Below are 20,003 nucleotides of genomic sequence, written 5' to 3'. Positions count from 1 at the left end.
AAAAAACTCTCTCAGATGTGTAGCTACCAAACTGAGTATGTATCAAACACATTTTTGAGGCCATGGTAAAGCATAGTGGGAGGAGAAAAGCATATAACTGAGGACAGAGGTGTGGTGTCAGTAAATAAAGATGTCAGTAAATTTTCAATTCTATCTCTGTTGTGCCTGATCCCTCACTGAGCTCTCTTCATTAAAGGCCAGAGTAACATGTTTTCACCCGATATGCCAATATTCATAATTAGTTTGCAAATCACACTTTTTTTAATATTCATTTTTTCTCTCCTGTGTTCAATTATTTTACTGTCTGCTTAAAAACAAATAACTTTCCAAGAGGCGTTCCCTGACATAGACCTGAATATTATCTTGCTGTGTATATTATGCAGTACATGAATATAAATAATACTTTGCAACAAAAATTGAGTGGTCACGGTTGATTTGCAGGAACACATACTAAAACTGGAATGATAAAGATTTACACAGCCCCCTGGTGAAAAGATAACACACTTCTCTGTGAAATGGTCCATGTTGAGTTGTACAGAGCCAGTTTTGTTGAGTTTCTGTCAAGTATCGTGTGACCTGAATGCATGGAAAGACTGAGCAGAATGAGATCCACTGACTCGGAAGTGGTCACCTTTGCTTTTTTACATATTGCCACCTAACTCCCACAGTCTCTCTATTTCTCCGCTTAAGCATTGTCACGGGGACATCAGCAGATTCATTTGGCAAAACAAAAAACTCATGCCTAAATGCAACGCTTTTGTTAGCCCAAAGAAGAAAATGGGGGAGGCAGCATGGGTCTCCATAAATTTAATACTTAGGGTTGCCAATCCTCCAGGATTGTCTTGGAGTCTCCAGGAATTAAAGATTAATATTTAATTAAAGGTTATGTCATGTGATGAAACCTCCAGGAATACGTGCAAGCAAAAGTGGTAACCCTACTGACCTCTGAGCTGCTTTCCTTCAGAACTCTCCAGAACTTGGCGGGGGGGGGCCACAGGAAGGTTACAGGGGGTGGGGAGAGAGCGCCACCAAGCCCGGCTCTGCCCCCAGCCCAGCTCTGCCCTCGTTCCCTCTCTGCCCCCAGGCCAGCTTCTCTTCTAACCTCAGTTCTTCCCCCAGCTCCACTGTCAGCCCAAACTCCTCTGCTGAGGAAGCCTTGGCTGTACAGTAATGGGGGATGGGGGACAGATTCCATTGCTGGGAAGAGGGGGTGCAACAGGAAAAGTTTGGGCACCACTTTTCTAAACTATTATGAGTTGTGTACATAAAGGTGTACTAGGAGATCAAGTTGAGGATCTTGTCAAATGTAGTAGTATCAAGTGGTGCCTTGTGTTCTAAGGGGGGAAATGTTAGTATGGAAGATATAAAAAATATTATATGTTGGAAAGTTCCTCCTTTTCTATATGTTAAAATTCTGCACTTTGCCTGCACTATTCCGAGTAAAACTGAATTAAAGTGTGTAGCTATCCCTTTTGCGACTCATCTAATAGCACTATCAAAGGCTTTGTTTTGCATACTTACTGGGTTTTTTTTTTAGTTGTATTCTACAAAAATAACTATTTATGGGACACATGGGAGAATAGTCTGGGTATTACATCCACCAAATCTGATAAAATAACCATATGGAGGGGGGAAAACATATTCCTCTATAGGATTTACAATATATTACTCTTTTCTGTTTCCATGCAATCAGCTCCACATATTTTCTGCCCTGTCTGTTGGAAGGGCTGTGGCCAGTTCAAATGTTCACATATAGTGGAGTAAAAGATGAACAAAAACTGTATACAATATAAATACAAAAAGCACTAATCGATAAAGTTTCCTTTATTTTTGAAAACAAAATATATGTATTTTATGTTTTATTTGAAAATTAAGTGGCAACCAAAGAACAAATTATCTGATATCTAAGAAGAAACAAGTTTTAAAGTGTTTTATGTTTTTGATGCTTCAGATCCTGTTGTTGTAATGATCAGGGTTCAGAAACAGTTGGTATGTGCTCATACATTATCCCAACACCTTTCTGACCCTGCTGATGTCTCCCCACCCTTGTCAGGTCCAGCTGGCCACTGGGCAAAACTTCAACACTGCATCTGTCTGAGACTGTGCATAAGTCCTTGCTCAGGTCAACTGCTTTCATGCTCTTACTAGCATCTGCCAGTAGAGGGATCATCACCAGAGCCACTTACAAGGGTGGGTGGTTATTGTGAGGAAGCTGCAGTATTAGGAGCTGCTACAGGCGTTCTTTGTCTGCTCTAGTGGAGGGCTGGTTGCAGTAGCAATAGTAATAGTAGGGGTGGTACTGGAGGAATGGAATGTGTTTGGGAAAGGAAGGACAGCATTGCTTGGTGCCTGCCTGCAAGTGGCTTGAAAGCACCAGAGCATTACCTGAAGCCAGGTAACAGATAACCAGGAGGAGAAGCTGTCCAGAGTAAAAAGAAAAGGAATACTTGTGGCACCTTAGAGACTAACCAATTTATTTGAGCATAAGCTTTTGTGAGCTACAGCTCAGCTCACGAAAGCTTATGCTCAAATAAATTGGTTAGTCTCTAAGGCGCCACAAGTCCTCCTTTTCTTTTTGCGAATACAGACTAACACGGCTGTTACTCTGAAACCTGTCCAGAGTAGTAGCAGATAACCAGGAGGAGAAGCTGTCCAGAAAGAGTAGAGTGCACCCTAGCAAGGAACCTGAGGCACTGATGCAACCAGCTAGGTTCCAGACTGAAATAAAACATTCTATCTAGGTGCTTTAGTTGTGGGTGGAGCTGTGGTGGTGGGCAGAGCTTTTGAGAGTAAAACCACTTATTTTTTCCAGTCTGGCCCCTGATGATGATTTGATGCAACAAAAAACAATTTTTTTGTTCATTTTAAAAAGAGAATTTTAGTACACACTTTTTACAAATGCTTGAAAGAAGTACTAAAAAGTAACCCTAAAATACTGTGCTGTTGGTGTGCATACATAAATTCAGCTAATGCTAATTAATGAGTTGTGTGCTTTAAAGGAATAGACTTTTCAGCTGCAAAGAATGTGAAATCATTGCAGTTAAAATAGCATTAATCTCTAGTTTTTGGTTATGTATATACAAGTAGTAAGACCTCATTGGGAACTGTAATGGAGACATTTATATCACAATGCCTTTGATGTGTACACTGGCAGCTGAAGAAATGTGTAGCAAGAGAACTCACATGGTTTAACAGTGGAGGCTATAAAGTATTCCTTCCAATGGAAATAGCTTATTTTACTTCCATAGGGATAGGGTAGGCAATACTTGCTATGACTCTTTTTACTCATTAATTTAAGTTGAAAGCCTCTAGCTCTAACCTTAAATTATTTGCCAATTAAAACTTTGTATGGAAGATAAAGTCCATTATTTTAATAGTAATATTATAACTTCCTGTCCTTCCATTCTGTTGTAATGAAGTGTGTATGTTTGAGCTGTTTTCTTGGTACTTGAGATAATTTACCCCAAATCTACCATAATCTTGTTAATTATATAAAGTATTGGAGTATATACAACCGACTTTGTACTGTGCACATTGGGGTGCTGAAGGAGGACTTGTCTTTAAGAGCTCTTAATCAAGCGTTGAAACTATTATGAAATTCTTCCAGCCTGGTGGTTCTGTTGTCCTCTGTTTTTTTTTATTCCATAGATTTTCTTCTCACTCTGCTCTGAATGAGGAGTGACTCCTCTGTAAGGATGTCTCCTGCAGGATTCCCTACTGGCTTTGGTACTTTGGCACCCAGCTGTGTAGAATCAGATTGTTGTCAAATATATAACTGGAAACAAACTCTCTATGCACTACATGATTATTGGCTCTAATGATAGTTTGAATATATAGTAAAAGCTGTGTTATCCAGCACTTTACCAACCATAAAGCTCTAGAAACCGGCATTTCTGATACCTCCCATTACAAATCTTCAATAGGGTTGCCAGATGTCTGGGTTTCCACCAGAATGCCCAGTCAAAAAGGGACCCTGGCAGCTCCGGTCAGCACCGCTGACCAGGCCATTAAAAGTCTGGTTGGTGTGGGACCAGCAGGCTCTGTACTTGGCTCCACATGGCTCCCTGGAAGCGGCAACATGTCCCTGCTGCTCCTAGGCGGAGGAATGGCCAAGGGGGCTCTGGGCGCTAACCTGGCCTTCCCCGAGCACTGGCTCTGCAGCTCCCATTGGCCTGGAACCATGGCCAATGGGAGCTGTGGGGGTGGCACCTGTGGTCAGAGGCAGTGCACAAAGCCGCCTGGCCGCGCCTCCACCTAGGAGCAGTAGGGACATGTTGCCACTTGCAAGGAGCCGCCCGAGGTGAGAGTCGCTCAGATCCAGCACCGTGAGCCCCCTCCTGCACCCCAGTCTCCTGCCCTGAGCCCCTTCCCACATCCAGACTCCCTCCCAGAGCCCACACCCCGCATCTCCTGTGCCCCAGCCCTGAGCTACCTCCCGCACCCAAACTCTGTCCCTGCATTGGTAAGTATAACTCTTAATTAACCAGAATTTTTGACTAACCAGCACCCCTCATTCCTCCAACATGTCAGATAACAAAGCTTTTCCTGTAGTTAGTGTTTATAGGGTGCTTAATAGATCTGAAGGGTCCTGTAGCCTTATTGTGCCCTGAATAATTGTAAAACTTTACCTGATTTTGGCATCAGAACCAATACTGTAGGATTAAAGTAAATCATCTTCATTGCTAACTGAAAGAGGATGGCTAATAGCATACATTGTTCCAAATTGTTTGTTTGTTTTGCTGAAGAAAATGAACAATAGATAACACTGGTAAAGTACAACCCTAGTGTAAACTGATATTGTACAATTCATACCACTACTTCTGCAGTTTAATTATGACCTTCTAACATTTCTTACTATTTCGTTCCTGGGTTAGACCTCAGGTTAGACTCTCAGCCGCTTTAATGATATTCTCATAAAGTCATTATTATTCATTTGTTTTCTGATAGTGTTTAAATGCCCCAAATCAGGATCAGGACTCCATTGTACTAGGCACATACACAACATAACAGTCCCTTCCCCAAATTGTTTACAATGTTAACAGAAAAGATAGACAAGCGTGGGGAAAAGATGTAGCATATAAGCAGAGTGATGGCTGGTAAACACTATGTCAATTCCTTTTTTTTAAGTTTCCCTTTTTAAAAGTATATATAGTGAGTTATAGTGTGATCGGGGGACAGGATGAATTAATAAAGCTTAGGAGTGAAAAAAGGAAAACTAATATGGGGAGGGGAGGAAGGGAAGGTTAAAGGGGAATGAGACGAGCATAAAGAGTGAAGTTGCAACAGAGAGACACTGAGGAAAGGGTTGAGGTGGTTTGAAGAAAATGTCCTGCAATCATCAAGGAAGAAAACATGTCTAGAATTTAAAAAAAAAGCGGGGGGGAGGAGGATGGAGAATTGGTCAGGAAGTTCCAAAAGTTCTGGTAATGATGCTACTTTAAGTTCTAGGTGAGCTAATGGAATCTCTTGGCTACAAGAGGCTGACTCCACCCAGTTTGTCTCTCAAACTGGACTGGCTGGGGCAGGGCAGGGAACTAACTATATGAACCCTGGTGCACTGGGCATGGGGGAACCCCAGAAGGAGATCCCCGCTTTGTCTGGGGGCAGTGAGCAGCACAACCCCAGTTGCATTTTGTTTTTAAAATCTGCTATAGAATCAGTCAAAACTATTCCTATTAATCCTCTTAATTTGATAATGGTTTCCATTGTAGAAAAATAATTTTAATTTTGTCACCTTAAGCTGGGAATAAAGGAAATTCAAAATCAGAAAAATGGAGGAACCAGCATCTTAGGGGAAACGGTGGTGTTCTTCTCAGTTGTCCTAAGGATGCAAGTCATGCTCTGTTGCTGTTCAGAGCTAGCAAATTCATCATTTGGCAGCACCCATTTGAATTTTGTCACTTCCCTAAGTACACTATGGTTTGATTTGTTTTGAATGACTGAGAATCAACAGCTTGCTATGATTAAAATTATTAAATTTATTTCTGTCTCATCCAGTATATTAATAAAATGTTTTTTGCCTGGTCACCTGACACTTTCTTTTATTACAGCTCTTTCAGTTATTTAGTGACCTGCCACTATTTGACCTGAAAGAAAGAGGACTTTTGTAACATTGGTCATAATTAGCTTTTTCTCTCAATTTTGGAAAAACTAACGTTTGCAGTAAACAACTTTGCAGAAGATCATTGGCCTGAACAAGTGTACTTGAAATTTTTAATATATTTGAATGTTTAGTGCCTGATCTGTTTGAATTTTCATTCAGGTTTTAAATATACACTTTGAAGTTATTGAATGAATTTAAACAAAAACACCTGCATTTTCTGTTTTAGAAATAGAAAAAGGAAATTCACCCCAGCATATCAACTCTTCAGATTGTGGTATAAAACTGACTCTGCATGCCTAGTAATCAGTTGCTTTAATTATGGCTTTTGGTTACTTGAATCTTGCATTGTACTTATGTATTGCAGAATACAAGGCAAACTTGAGCCAGCTAACACTTTTTATCATTGGTGGCTTCTTCCTCTGGCTTTAACAGTTAGATAACTTGTACTGTAACTGAAAAATCCCCAACAGGTTTTCCAATTTCTACATGTACAGACATTTTTGTGAAGGACATTGGTACATGGAAGATAGAATGCCAAACCTGGAAGCCTTTATTCTAGATTTGAACTCTCACTCTCTTTCTCTCTCTCTTTTTTTTTTTTTTTTTTCTTTCTGTTTTGCAGCCATAGACCTTTTGTATGGGGGTATATACTGCTTTATGTGTCAAGATTACATATACGACAAAGACATGGAACAAATTGCCAAAGAGGAACAACGGAAGGCTTGGAAATTACAAGGTTTGGTTTTCATGCCTGAATTTCTTATATTTGTTTTTAATCATACCTGTCCCTCCCATTTGTCAATGGCAAAAACCAGTAAGGGGAAGAGAGAGATCTTTAGGAACAGTAGTGCAGATTGTGGGAGAGACAGATTTATAGATATTGCTGTCCAGGAGCTAGACTGTTAGTTTAATATGTGCACCACACTAAATTATAACAAAATTTTATTTTTTTAATTGCAACATAATATAAAATCCTCTATCATGATCATGGACAACTTACCTAATGTCATCAGAGTGAGATATATATCCGGTAGAAAATGTAACAATCTACCTCTTAGACTATCTTAGGTATCTCAGGCAAGAAATCTGTTCCCCTCACATGAAATGCCACCTTTGTCTGTGATTTTTTATAGAATGTGCCAGTTTACATACACACCCATCTTCTGATTGTACACACACAGTATATGTGTAAAGATATTTACACACAAATATATGTACACACATTTGTTTTGTTATTCAGTTTGCTTTCCCTAATTTTTTCTTTTTTAGCCTTCACCCCAACAGTGGTTTCTCACTACCAGTGTACAATGACAGGTAAGAGGCGTGGGCTAGCGACGCACTTCACTAACAAGCGTCCCTTTGCTGATTATCCTGCCATGTTAGACATGAATCATGGTTAAGAATGCCAGTTTTATAATGCAGATTGTTTTCCTCTTATTTTCGTTATGTTCCAGGGGTCCAGTAATGACAATGTACTTAATTTCGCATATCCTTTCCTTGATTGAGCTACTCCAAAGCAAATATTTTCCTTTTTTGGAGGGGAGAGGACGTAGAGATTCTCTTAGCCAATCTCAGTAGTCTTTAAAGGATCTCTCATGGAAGCTTAACATCTTCCATTTTCAGTGGTTCCTAGAAATGTTTTTTCTTAAAGTGGAGAAGTCTATATTTGAAGGCAGACCGTTTATACCCAATTATACACTGATCTTAATGAATCTGACATTCCTTTCCAGTGTGATAGACCTAGCCAGGGGCTGATATGCAAATAAACTATTCCCACCCTGAACTTAAGACATTTTTTAAGAGTAGCAGCTGTAGGTATATTAAGCAGACCTTAACTGGAACATTCTTGGTGTATCATGAAACAATAGCTGCATATTGACTTACTGCTAAAAAAAACCAAATTCTCCTTTTTGCCCCTACTAGTATATTTTGAAGCAGTTCAGTCAGAAGAAGGGAAGGTAGTAGAGGATCTTAGAACAAGACAATCATGGCATGAAATGCTTTCCTGCAAAGTATTTTGTTGCAATTATCTGGGAAAGTATTTTTAAACCTTGCATTTGATCTGTGCTCCTCTATCTTTAATAACTCCTCAAATCTGTTTAAAATTTGCTGTCTTGAGCCCAAGAGTTAATCAATTACAAGAGCAAAACAGTTGCTCAGGACACAATAGGAATTTTATGGACTTCTTCTCTCCTTCATTTTAATGAGTAAATTCAAAGAGCATTTTCTGAATTTCACTGTCCCCAGGAACAGTACCTCTGTACTTTCTGAATCAAGACACACCAGTGTGCCTTCCAACAGAAGTTAGCATTTTTAGAATAGTTCCGAAAGAGTTATGTACCACATTTTCAGATGCAGGAGTCCAAAACAGTAATAAACTGTTACGATAGAAAATGTAGCTACTTCTGTTCCTGAATTTAAAGTACAGGAATATGCAGTATAGATATTTTCTTTAAAGCTGTGGCACAGGATTCTCCATTTAAAATGTTTCATTTTGTAACTTTCCTTTGTGCTGCAATTTACTTATCAGACATTTTGTTGAGGAATGTTGAAGAGACATGTGCATACTGGAGGGACGGCAGAGAATTGTCTTCTCCTCAGCCACAAGAACCCACACTGTACAGTGGTTCATGTCATTTAAAAGACAGCAGAGTTATAAATAATCTCCAAATAGGATGCTAGAGTTAACAGTACTGCTCAGAAACTGTTTGACTGTCTCCATCCTCCACTGCTCACTTCAAATGGAGAGATGGGCTTAAAAATGCAGAAGTTTAAGAATAGTAAATTCAGGTTTATTATTTGCCTTCTGGTTTTTGTGCGTTTAGCGTTCACATTTTCAGTCTTTTCTCCACAATCATGAGAGCTAGAAACTTTTTTTTTAAAGACAGCTAAGATTCTAATGTAATAACATGACTCCAGGAAAAGAGACTTTAAGAAAAACCCCAAATATCACAAGACTTGTGATTAAAATGTTTAGAGTTGGAAACGCTGGAATAATATCAGAACAAGTTGAAGACAGGACGTTCTGGGTAGCCAGACCCACAAGTCCAGCCACAGTTCAAGATTAAATCCTCAATTCTTAGATGCAACTATAAGCAACAAAACAGTGTTAATGTTGTAATTCTCCCATATTTCTCAAGTATTGAATGTTTGCATATTTAATGGTGAGGAGAAGAAAATGTATTTGGGTATTCTGTGTATCTCACTTCCTAACTAATGTTCAAAATCTGGATTTACTTCAGAATACCAAAATCATTAATCTATATTAATGAGTGCCTGCAAAATAAGTTTTGTTGTTCGTTTTTTTTAATTTTATTTTAAAAACTAGAACCCAATAAAGCCTCTGAAAACTCTAAATACCTGGATATATGGCCACTCATTAAAATACCTAAATAAACTTTAAAATGATTTCTGAATGGAGATCTCATATGCCAAGCTGCAATTGTAAATACCTATTTTACAACACCATTTTGAAAACAGTGAGTTTTCTCTCCAGTAGTAACACTGCTTTCCCTTAACCATAAGTGGTAATTTGTACATGCCTTGAGATTTTCAGTCTATTTAAGATTGTTCATGTTGCAGATTTTAGTGCACTCTTGTGTATATTCATACCCCTGCCCCGCCATTCCTGGGAAAATGTGAACCACTGCCAAAGAGTGGGATCAATCTTTCCATATGTTTTGGGGGGCACACTCGATTTTCTCCTTACATTTTATAAAAAGAATAAGTGTAAAGGGAACAGGAAGCCTTTGAATCTGCTTCCTTCAGCTCCCTATCTCTGCTTTAAACTCTATTGCGGAACAAAACTTGTGACCTTTCTAGTGAGGGGTTTCCTGTAAAAGAGATGTCACACCTGTTTTGCTCTTGATGTTTGTCCTGGCATTTAACTCTGTGTGTGTGTGTGTGTGTGTGTGTGTTTTGTTGTTTTTTTTTAATTACTACTTAAACAAGACTTAATTGCTTCACCCAGAATCCTGCAAAGCTGTCAGATCTTTTATTTACCTTGACTTCTTTAAAATTACTTGAGGACTCAGATTTGCTGTTAAGCACTTGGATCCCAAACCTACAAACACTCAGGCAACATGCTTAACTTAATGCATATAAATAGTTCCATTGACTTGTGTGGGACTATTCACACGCATAAAGTTAAGCCACCTTTGTGTGCAGGATTGGGGCTTTAGTGTTAATATTTTCACTCTTATCCAGTAAACCAATATTTGAACATACTGGATGTGTTTATTGTTTGAACAGTCCCATTAAATAATTAACCAAAGTCCTGTACAATACCTATTGACAATCTATACTAAATTGGTCATTTTTAAATTGTAGCATAACTGAATTTTAGACTTACCAGGCTTGCAACTGGCCAGTCCAATAGCTGGTAGTACTAAAATGTTGGAAATAATATAAAATTCTGACAGTTTCCTTGCAAAACCATGTTATAAATTAATACAGAAATACTGTTAATCTGAAAAGATTTGCTGAAGATGTCTATTGAAAAGCTTGTTGCAAGCCAATGTTCTGTCATATGTGGACTGTCCATATGTGTGTCTCTGTAATGCTGCTTCATTCAGCATTTGCCTGTGCATACTGTATAGTGTATTCAAAGCATTGCAGCTGTTTAATCTCCTCAATCTGTTACATGGTAATTAGTTTCCCTTTTTATTTTCCTTGTATTTTTCGTTAATCCTGAACCTTGGGAAAAGGGAAGGGGTGTTTGTTAGTTCTTGTGCTCTTTCATTAAAAATTATTGAGTCAAATAAAGTAAAGAGATATATGAATCTACGTAGATTTGAAGTTTGTTGTCTTCATGAATCCAAGAATGCGACCTCAGTCATATGCAGGAACCTTGAGGGTCAAGAGTAACTATGACTCAAACATTTTGGATGGGTAACTTCTGACAGGCAGAGCTATTTCTGAAAATGAAGATCAAAGAACTATTAAAAATGAAACATGTACCATGCAGAATATGTAAGCCTCCAGCTATATTTTCTACTCATCTTCTTTTCATGTGTATGATTTATAATTTATTTTCTCTAGCACAGTACTGTTTCATCGATATGCATTCTGCACAGAATAAGATGAACTCTAATTGACTTTAATCCTCAATTTTAGAATAGATTGCCTGTCTTTTTTTTTTTTTTTTTTTTTTAATATGCCAAAATGCTTTTGTGATTTACTATAACTGGCCTTGCATAGCAATTTCTCTTTGCTGCATAGAATGCTGCAGCAGCCTTTAGCTGATCAGCTCTTGGGTCTTTTATTGTTGCTGTAGTTTTCATATTTCATATTATACTGTAGACACCTTTGTGCCCACATCTAATCTGTCCTGTTGATTACTGGCTCTCCTGACTCCCCCCTACCCTCCAGTCCCCCAAACAAAATACATGTTTTTGAAACATAGCATTGGGGGCTTTTATTTTAAGAAAATAATTAATATGACAAATTTCAACTATGGCTCTTGAGAAAATAAAGTTTTTCTCTGGGTAGTGGGGAGTTAAATTAAAAACCCCCACTACATCTAGCTATATTTCTGGGGAATGTTAGGGTATTCGACCTTCATTCTACTAGAGTCTCTGTTTGCTATTACCCAATACTACAATGGCATAGTGAGAGTTATAGCAGCATACCCCTTAATACGTGATGAGGGAATACACTATTAAGTATTTTCCAAATCCTCTAAAACCTGCTTTGCATCTATTAAGAGTAAGGCTGTAGCTGTCCGGTATGTTGGATCTATTTTGGCTTATTTACCATATTTGTCATTTCATTGAAGAGATGTGGGGACAATTGTCTAAGTTGCCCTGTATCTCAGCCAATCTCTGCTTAGCCCCAAGACATGCGGTTGTGCTGGCAATATGACCCCTTTGAGCCCAAAGAAAATCATGGACACTTGAAACAATAAATAATACTGGATTGGCCTTCATGCTGGGGTCCTTTTTAATTGGAGGTTTTTTTCATCCATTGATGGAAAGACTGTTACTTGGAAACAGATAGATAGGAATTCTATACAAGTAACTGCTTTTGTGTACTTTTAGCCCATGTTTATGGGAACATATTGTCAAGGTCAATTGCTGCCTTTCTGAACAATAATAAAAAGCAAGCTGGCTATTGTAGTTTTTTGTATACTGAATCCAACCTAATGGACAGTGCATCACAACCTTTTCTTGAAAGTATCCTTTCAGCTGTTCTAGCTAACAGCACCCTGAAACTTTCTTTTCATCTGCTCAGGCATTGGAGAGAAGTATTCAACATGGGAGCCAACCAAACGAGAGTTAGAATTGCTACGACACAACCCCAAGCGGAGAAAAATAACCACAAATTGTACCATAGGTAAGTCAAGGAAACAGGTTTTCAGATGATTTCTTCACCAACGGCTCTTTCAAAGCCCTGTGATGTTTTTCTTGCCTTTCAAGGTTTTAATGCATGTGCTTGGGTTGTCTCTTACAATTGTTTTTCTTTTTAAATGTGTCATGTCATCTGAATGACCACTGTGTACTGAATTCCATCCACTCTCTTCTCTATAGAAGGATGTGTGCTGTGTCATTTCAGATACTGAAGATAGTAATTTCCAAAGGAGACCTTCAAAGTAGGAGACTCTTAAGTCCTGTGTATACTAGGAAATTCTGTGGGGAAAAAATCCCCACTGATGGTACCACCAGTTCATCTGAAGTTTTAATTGACGTGGTAAAAACACTGGGAGCTGCGAGAACTAATCTACACGAGAGCTCCCATTAGTGCTGCCACCAAGGCAGTTGCACCAGTGGATTTCTCTTTTTCAAACATAGTCCAAATTACATCATCCTTTCACTTGAGAGCTTTTTTTATTTACCAAATAGGAGTTTGTCTTTTTACCAGATGGGAGCTTTGACTTTTTCCTTCTACTTTAGAGGATCCAGAGGAGAGGAACAAAAATGGTAAAAAGTTTAGAACCTCTGACTATGAAGGAAGGTTTAAAAAAAAAAAAAACTGGATATGTTTAGTCTTGAGAAAAGAAGATTGAAGGCAGACCTAATACAGCTTTAATATAGTTTCCTGTAGTGTTATAAAGAGGGTCGTAAACAATTGTTCTCCATGTCCACTGAAGGTAGGACAAGAAGTAATTGGCTTAGTCAGCAGCGGGAGAGGGTTATGTTAATATTATAAAGTTTTTCCTAACTTTAAGGAGTAGGTTACCATGGGAGGTTGTGGAATTCCCATCATTGGAGGTTTAAGAACTGGCCAGACAAACACCTGTCAGGGATGGTCTAGGTATACTTGGTCCTACCTCAGCACAAGGGGATGGCCTAGATGATCTCTCGAGGTCCCTTCGGGCCTTACATTTGTATAATTCTATGTTGAAAACTCCAGAAGGGGTCTTTCAGATTCCTATTTTGAACCCAAATCACATAGTCTGTTCTCCAGCTTGTTTGTTTTAGATTTCAGTTCCTATATTCACAGATTCCAAGGCGAGAATGGACCATTCTGTACAAATCAAATATTGTAGCGCACAAAGTTAGTATACTCACTTTGGAGCCAAGAGCTATCTGAAATGCAGGCATAATGAGAGATGACTGGGAAACAGCTCGGGAAGAGAGGAGAAAATATGCATAAGTTCTCATAAAATGTAGATACTATTTTTCATCAAAACTTCCTGACCAGCTCTAATGTTGACTAAACTGGTCAGTAATAATCCTGTGGCTGTGTTTTCTTTACAGTGTAATGCATGCTAACATTCAGTTGAATGTTTGAAGTATGAAGATTTCTGAGATTAGGATGATAACCGTAGGCCCAGATTTTTACAGGTATTTAGGCATTGCTCTGTTCAGCATTGCAACGCCCAAGTCTCATTTTCAAAAGTGATTTAGGAGCTTAAGTTCCATTTCTTTCAATCTGACTTAGACTCTTAAGTGCCTGTCACTTTTGGAAATGAGACTGAGTCAGTTAAGTGTTGTAATGCTCAGCGGAGCAATGACTAGATTCCTTTAAAAATCTGTGCTGTAGTCACTAGAAGCAGGAAGCAGTTTGTGAAGTCCTTAAATTTTGCCTCATTTTTCAAAACTACTGTAAGCACTATGTTGTCATAAAGTGCATTATCTAATGTTCACACCTTTTCACCCTCCAAAATTCTTTGGGAGTAATGATGAATAAAATAATAATTTTATATACATATTTCTAATAATGTAGTGCATAAATAATGCAATACATGTATACAGTACCTGAAACTCTGGATTGAGAAGCAATAATGTGACTTCAAGAAAGGAAGTCAAGATCTGGGGATAGAACGGTAATGTCAAGGAAAGGACATCTATTTTTGCAACAGCAGAGCAGAAAAAAGGGTTGAAACACACCTGGACCTTGAACACTTCAAGCAGCCTAGGAAAGCATTCTAAACTTAGCTGGTTTGTTCTCTCTAATGCTTATTCATTTTGGGACTTGATTTTTTATGAAACTGTAATATATTGTATAAGAACTATATTACCAATTACTTGGCTAAATGAATTCTACAGGACAAATGGAAGTGGATTTGATAAACTGTTAAGGTGCATCTGACCTTTCTGAACAATGAAACGTTTTTGGATGTTTCTCTTTCCATTTTGATGGAATGAGATGCTGATTCTTAAAAGACTTCTAATTTTTCAGTCTGTTAAAAGGGATGGTTCTGACTGCATGAAATCTTATACACACAGCATGGGGGGAAAGTGCTCTTGAAACACAGGGGATAAGGGCAATGACTGATGTCTTTACTTCTGCAGGCATGCTTTTAATAATTTCTCCTACTGAGCCCTGGAGCTGTCCGTATGCCAAGATTTAAAAAGAGGAAAAAAATCAAAGCACCCAAGAGACTTAATGCAGTTTTGGGCTACAGTTAAAAGCAAACGACTTGATTTCTTTCACCAAAATACATTAGGGGTTTAACGGAATAAAATGGTCATTGTCCTTAAGCTTTTTCTCTGTATCCCCAGCTTATTGCTAAATCTGTACCTGTGTGCAGACTGAAATGCTGCAGCTACCTGGACGTGCCCATTTCTCTCTTCTGATGCTCATTTCTTCAGACATCAGGTCTTTATTGATCCATAATAGACCTCTGTTTCCTCTTCTGAGGTAGATAAATGAGCCGGAGAACATGCATAGATGTCTGATTGTATTGGCTCTGATAATGAAACTTATGCTGATAACCAGCTGTATGTGTCGCAAGCCTATTGATTGATTCTGGTAACATGGAGAATCCAGTTTAGACTAACTTAATGTCTTTTACCTTTTTGTAAAGTTGATTTAAAAGAAAAAAGGCAGATGCTTGCTTTCTCCCCCTCTCCCTTCCTCCTGGTGTATGCCCAGCTGGATTATGGGAATTGCATTTTGGATTTTTTTAACTTCTCAGGTATGACATGTTGAAATGGTTATTGAGCCTCTCATACTGGTTCTGTATAGCTTTAAGTGATGTATACTTGTACTGTAACTAATGAGGATGGCATGGTATTCCTGGAATCCAAGACAATACAGACTTGGAGTAGCTTGGAAAAATATGTACGTTTGTGGGTTATCCATGGGGGAATTTTGAAAAGGAGGGCTTGCCATAGTGAGAACTTCACTAATATAGATTGTAATGTACTGGCAGCTGGTTCAGAGGTATAAAATAACCATCTTTGTGGTTTCCCATTAGGTTTTACACCATTAGTCTTTAAACACATCATTCCAGAGTCATGTGGATTTTTAACTCCCTGGCAAAGTCTGCTTTGCACTGCAAGTTATTTTCCTTGTCTCGTCTTGTAGTGCTGAGAAATGACCTTTTGTGGCTTCTTTAGTAGCTAGCTGGTTCTGTGGACTAGTTTTTCTGAACTGGCTGAACAGCACAACAGCAGTATCCTCAGTCTTGCACTGGCACCATAAATTAACTATGTAGAATGAACTGCCATAAAATGAGGTTTTTATCACTAAGAACTAATAATTCACCAGTGGGAATGCTCCCGTCTGCCTTTTATTTCAGTCAAAATAAAATTATATTTCCTTGTACGTAGTAACTTTAAAATTTTGACCAGTAGTGGGTAAAGAACCTCTTATATACATCATGAAAAGACTGATCTCCAAGAGTTGTTGGATCTCACTGGCCCTACAGTCTCTCTGATTTTTCTTCAAACTGGATATCTGTATCTCTCACCAGATATTTGCGTCCTAACCATGAATATACACACGGTAAAATTTTTGCTGAATCACTTTTGTGCCATTGTGCAGATTAAAATAGTTCTAGCAGTGGTGCAGGCTGGAGAATCCTAAACTTTTACTGGTTCTTGCTTTCTGGATGTTCACCGAAGAATCAGCCTCACAGTTACATTTGCCTATCTGTGAAGTGACTTTGGGACAAATTGCTTAAGAGCCAACAGTGAGCTCAGTGCTGATGCAAATAATGACACATGGTCGCTGCCCTAAGGATCTAATCTAGATTAGACAGGCAGTTCAGTAGGCATATAATACATGGGGTGAGTTTGCAAACTTGAAATGCTGATAGTCATTATTTAGTCTTTGCAGAATTAAATAACATCTTGGTTTCGGATTCAAGACTTACTGGTTTGGTTTGATAAATTTCTGACGTGCTAATTACACCCAAAAATCCTTAAGGACAATTTGTGTATAATAAAATTTAGATAATGCCACCCTACTGGAATTTTTTTTTCCAGACATACAAGGGAAAACTCAATTTTTAAGTCCGTCTCCTGTTGCTCTATGGAGGCACTACACTCCGCTAACCTATCAAACCACTACATTCAGATGTACAAGAGAGGTTTTTATTATGGGGGTGGGCTGGGTGGGAGGGAGATGTAGCATCTTTTGGGGGCCATTTTCATAGCTCATCTTCTTCTCATATCATTAGTCCCCACAAAAGATTAGTACTCCTGAGCAGACTGAGGTATTAGCTAGCCTGTCTCTAATTAGCATATGAAATGACTTTGTGGCTGAAGACTCTGCTACATTACCAGTAGAAAGAATTAGACTCTAAAAGCACATGGATAATTAGCTAGCTAGAGCCACCTGGGATTCCCATTTTCAGTGTTGCAAAAAGGCAGAGGGGGGAGCCTTTAGAGCAGAATGAGCAAATCCTTTTCAGAAAGAATGATGGGGAGTGGGGGAGGTGACAAAAACAATAGCTACATCGCAGTGGCAGGTGGCTTTTGCAGCTGTGTGACACCAAGCAGGATGACGTGAGAAAGAGAGGCATGAGTGGAATAAATATTGCAGCAGTGCTTCAGTGTAAAGGTGGCTAAGGGAGATGAACAGTGGCCTGGAAATTATATCTGGTTCTCTAGACAAGCTACCAGAAGCATTGCTTTATCTTTCAGTGTTACATAAACTATGCATGAGCAGCCATGCACAAGGGCCTAACTAGAAAAGACTTGAAGATGTTGTGGACTGCATTAATACTTTAGAGTATTTTGTGAATGTGCTATTTTTTTGGTGTACTTGCTTTTTTGACTAAGACTTCTTAATCTAGCACAGATGGAAAAGGGGAGCGAAAACACTCTGACACAGTACAGAACTTTTAACACTGGTTTTAAATTTTAATTGTGAGTTGGACACATTAGTGGGTACATATTTGAAATGTGGCCGCCTATGAAATGCATTTAAAATGGATTTCAGTTCTCTAACTTTTAACTTTTTTTTTCCTCTGCTTTGTCGGATTAAACAACATTTTGAATCAGTCAAAATGGGGTGCATAATATCCTCTTAAGTGCTACCCAAAGACATGCCTCCTGCATAAATACTATCCACTCATCTTATCTTGTAACTACATCCACCATCCATCTGGAAGATTGTTAATTATTCCCTACATTAATTAACCAATCCTAAAATATCCTGCGATACAGCACCAAATACAGTGATAAATGTTTTATACAATAAACATTTCTTTTCCCTCAGGGAAAGGTGTAAAGGCAGAAAATGAATTTTTTATGTTTTGGGGCGGGGGGGCGGGTTTCACTCGCTGCAATATTCTCTTTCTCTGAATATTTACGTCCTCCCACCAACTTTTTGAGTATTGCCGTATGAAGGGAAAAAGCCTGTTGTTTAAAATAAACAAAAAATGTTTGTTTTTATTTACTCAAAAAGGCACATGTACGATGTCTAGACAGGCTTTCTGAAGGTAAACTACAGCAGTAAACCCAGTTGACCAGCCATCAGTGAAGGAAGAACCAAAGTAGCTGCTTTAGAAGTTCAAAAAGATTTTGTTGCTTCTAGAAACATTTTTTCTTGTTAACAGTTTGTGAAAGGAGAACTCCCAGATTTCCTGTTAAACAGAATCCCTGTATTTCTTTGGTCATTTGAATGCACTTCACCTTGGTTGCCAAATCTGACGACCCTCCAGAAACTATTCAGGTGTCTGATGTAATCTCACAGGTTCGCAGTGCGATTTATAGATTTCTATTTACAGGTTTCGATAACAGATAAATCAAAGTTATGGGAGAACTTTCCCTTCATGATCATTATAGTCATGTGAGTGAATCTGACAGTTACTGACATTATTGTTACAGAGAAGCATATATTTTCATGTGCATTTATGTTAATCTCTGCTAGATGTTAACCCTGTCAGCCTCAGAGTTCACCTTATTTTGCAGTATACAAAATGGGCACAGAGCAAACAAAATACCACTTAGCTCTGATGTAAATATGTACTTTGTTCAGTTTAGAGTGAAAAAAAGATATGATAAGAAATTAAATTCGGAGGTATCACCAGGATTATTTTTAGTTCTGTTCGTTGTACATAGAATGTGGGCACAAAAGTGATGTGAAAGTGCCAAAAACCAAAAACTAGGGAATCATAATGTCTCAAAACTTGTGCCTAGTATTTTTGTGCACTTTACATAAACTCAACTCTACAAGATAACATTCTTTTCACCACGTGATTGAGATTTTTCTTGGAAAAGATTTCCAATAACGAGACAAAAGGAAAGGTATGGTTTCACTGCTGAAATGAGAAATGTTTATTTTCAGCAAAGAGGATTGTTGTGTCTGGTAAATGTTGAATGCTGTCTCTTCATTTGATTTATAGCATGAGAAATGACAGTAGTCCAACTTTATCCCCAAGGGGTGAAGGAGAAGACTTTTATAGAATTCAGGCTTTTATTTGAACTTTGGAAACAGATTAATTCATCAGGACATCCATCATGGTAGTTTACGATCAAATTAAACTTCAGAAGTTAGAGAAGCGTGTCTTACTGCAAACTCTGTTCTCACATCTGGACATAGTTTATGGTGGGACATTTTTTAATCATTCAAATAAAATATTAAGTAGGCTACTAATCTCCAGTAGGAGATCCATGTAAACAAACAGTTTTTAAGCAAATAGAATTGTGAGCCATTTCTTTAGCTGTAAGTATACCGAGCATAGTGGGGGCAGAGATAGAAAGAGACACCCACACCCATCTTAAACTAATAGTAATGGTAGAAAAGCATGATGTACTGTCTGGGGAAAGGGAAATAGCCAGCCCCCGTACTATAATGAGTCGTTTACAGACTATCAGAAATATTGCATTGAATGTTTGTAAATCACTGCAGTACCATCTACTCTTATACATTGAGCTGAAGAAAAAAATAATTTTAACCTTTTTAAATTAGATGTTAATCTTTTGAGATGAACAAGCATTTTTCCCAAATGAAACAGCTGATATTTAGTTTGTTTAACTCAGTTATCTTTTCTTGACATAGCTTATTAGTGCTACTTTGTTACAGGGAAGTTACATCTAGCAGTTGATAACACCTTTGCATCATCACTTGTTAAGGCAAATGAGCATTTATTTGCTCCTGCATTTTAAGGGAATCCAGAATTTTGTAGCAGAAACCAAGACATGCACTTCTCTTCATATGTGATGTCACCGCTTATTAAAATGGAGAGTTTCGTATCTCATGAGCTTTTGCTGGACACGCTAAT

The 20,003-nt window shown here is 38.3% G+C and overlaps 1 protein-coding gene across 4 annotated transcripts in view; it reads left to right on the top strand.

The window, feature by feature from the left end:
• USP22 (ubiquitin specific peptidase 22) overlaps positions 1-20,003 on the top strand; it is a 202,453-nt gene that overhangs the window by 117,820 nt on the left and 64,630 nt on the right. For 3 of the 4 annotated variants that reach the window (XM_074965123.1, XM_074965120.1, XM_074965121.1), the window contains 3 exons: positions 6,726-6,839; positions 7,373-7,417; positions 12,335-12,436. In XM_074965123.1, coding sequence (XP_074821224.1) covers positions 6,726-6,839; positions 7,373-7,417; positions 12,335-12,436 — 261 coding nt within the window. The remainder of the gene's footprint in view (positions 1-6,725; positions 6,840-7,372; positions 7,418-12,334; positions 12,437-20,003) is intronic. The other variant, XM_074965122.1, reaches the window with a different exon arrangement.

The sequence above is a fragment of the Natator depressus genome, chromosome 10 (assembly GCF_965152275.1).
Source record: "Natator depressus isolate rNatDep1 chromosome 10, rNatDep2.hap1, whole genome shotgun sequence".
Taxonomy (NCBI): Eukaryota; Metazoa; Chordata; order Testudines; family Cheloniidae; genus Natator; species Natator depressus.
Note: the sequence above shows the minus strand (reverse complement) of the source record. Positions and strands in the feature narration are given on the sequence as shown.